The sequence below is a fragment of the Dendrobium catenatum genome, unplaced genomic scaffold (assembly GCF_001605985.2).
Source record: "Dendrobium catenatum unplaced genomic scaffold, ASM160598v2 original_scaffold_184123, whole genome shotgun sequence".
Taxonomy (NCBI): domain Eukaryota; kingdom Viridiplantae; phylum Streptophyta; class Magnoliopsida; order Asparagales; family Orchidaceae; genus Dendrobium; species Dendrobium catenatum.
In genome coordinates, this window is record NW_021502541.1 from 1 (window position 1) to 1942 (window position 1942).

Sequence of the window (1942 nt, forward strand, 5' to 3'; positions counted from 1 at the left end):
CTCCCTCCTTGGAGCTCGTCCATTCGTTTGGTGATCCCTTGCTCTCACGTTCGAGTGTTTGCTCGTCGTTTAGGCCAGTGAGTTACATTTCTGCTCATTGAAGTCACCTCCGGGGTTCTTCGCACCTGGGTAGTACCAGGACCCTTGTGCCCCGGACTGCACTGCCCGCCCAAAGCTCGCCCTATGACCCAAAACTCAAACGCAAGCGCCTTGCGACGAGACGCGGACATTCCTCATGCTGCGGTTCCCTCCGGTCCGTTCCCGGGTTGGGTTAGGGGAACATCCGAGCGATTGCCTTCGCGGATCCAAACGTGCTCACAAGGCGCACAATAAGAATCAGACCAATAGAGACTTCATAAGGGACCATTTGAGCTGCAGATCGTAATGCTCCTAGAAAGGCATATTTCGAATATAGAGGACGTTCCCAACAATCCACGAGAATATCATACCCCACTATGAACCGTACGAGCACGTCCTCTGTCACCCCCACCGCGCTTACGGCTCTATACCCCAACTTGCTCTGGCCCCGGGTCCTCCCGCATCTCTTTCTTCCTCGGTAAAAGGACCGTGGAAGCAGGGGTATTCGCTTGGGCTGATAGAAAGCAGCATATCTCTTTTTTCCCTCCTGACCGAACCAAGAAAAAGAGTTGAAGTCCGGTCGCGTCGGAGACATCTTTATCTTAGGAGGAGGCTTCGTCGTCCGGCTCCTCCTAAATTCTTTTAGGATCGGCCGGCTCATCCTCGGAATCCGAAAAGAAAACAGAGACAGAATTTCAATGACATATAGAAAGAAGAAGACTGAGTAGCTTGCTTACTCTCAGTCTAGCGTGCCTTGGCGGCAAGGAAGCATTGGAAAGACTAGACCATACACACATTAGTACAAGAGGCATTCGGGAAGCGACGTTTTCGCTTCTTAGAAGCTTCACTTTAGTTGGCCGACCACTACATAGAGAAAACTACCAGTCATAAGCGATAGCGAAGCCTAGAGAGGCGGAAGCAGTTGCTTGATGGACGAAGCCGAGCCGATACGATAGGCGGGCGAAGCGAGACCAAGCCGAGCCAGACGTGGAGTGGCGAAGGAGGCCTACTATACGTATACGTGATTAGTCACCAGTGAAAGACATTTTTCGAAAAAGAAAAAGTGAACTATTTCACAGTGTTCTTTATAATACAAGTACCAATTTTGCTTCTTTCATTTCCGAATTTGCTTGCGACAAGTCCTTGCATTAGTATGAGTTCGTTGGCCGCGTAAGGGCGATCCATCTTGATGACGAATTCCACGATAACGAGAAATAGAAATTAATCGTTCGATGTCTGCTCGTTCTCCCCTCTTCAATTCCCAATGAACAACATGATCTTGACTTATCATTTGTTCAATTTGGTCGATCTGAGACTTAGTTAACTCATTCATCTTGATGTTCCCACTGATACCTAATCGATAACGAACCTGAATGGCTTTTTTAGGTCCAATTCCATCCATTTTTGTTGAGGCAATTCTGACTTGTTCATCGGGAACTGATCTAGCTCCTGAGATATATGACATTCTTAATCCTTCTCCTGGTCTTCTCGGCTGGAATCTACAATGGGTGTCTCCCTCTCCTCTACTCCCGAACCAAAGACTATATAACTCGAGCGCCAGCAATTTCTCTTTACTATCAAGATCATACTTAACCTCTACCCTAACTAACTATATGCTTCCAGTACTCTCTCTTTCTTTGATTCTTCCGTGGATCTCCGAAAAGAAAAAGAAGGGAAAGTCTCCCTCCCAACATTCCTATAGGCGAGAAGGAGCCCGCCTTTATCCGACTTTCTTTATATTCGACTTTCTTTCTCTTTTCTCTTTCTATTATCTATTCTATTCAAATTCTTGAAAAATCTTAGAATTCTATCCATATTCATGGAAATAGATTCAATATTCTTGAAATAGAAAAGAAATATTGAA

At 46.0% G+C, this 1942-nt stretch overlaps 1 protein-coding gene across 1 annotated transcript; it reads right to left on the minus strand.

Moving 5' to 3' along the window:
* Positions 1-328: 328 nt before the first annotated feature.
* Positions 329-1193, minus strand: LOC114578845 (NADH-ubiquinone oxidoreductase chain 1-like; the record flags this gene model as incomplete). The annotated part of the gene is given in 1 exon segment (XM_028692360.1): positions 329-1193. A coding segment is annotated over 1 exon segment (411 nt), but the record flags the coding sequence as incomplete, so codon positions are not given.
* Positions 1194-1942: the final 749 nt, after the last annotated feature.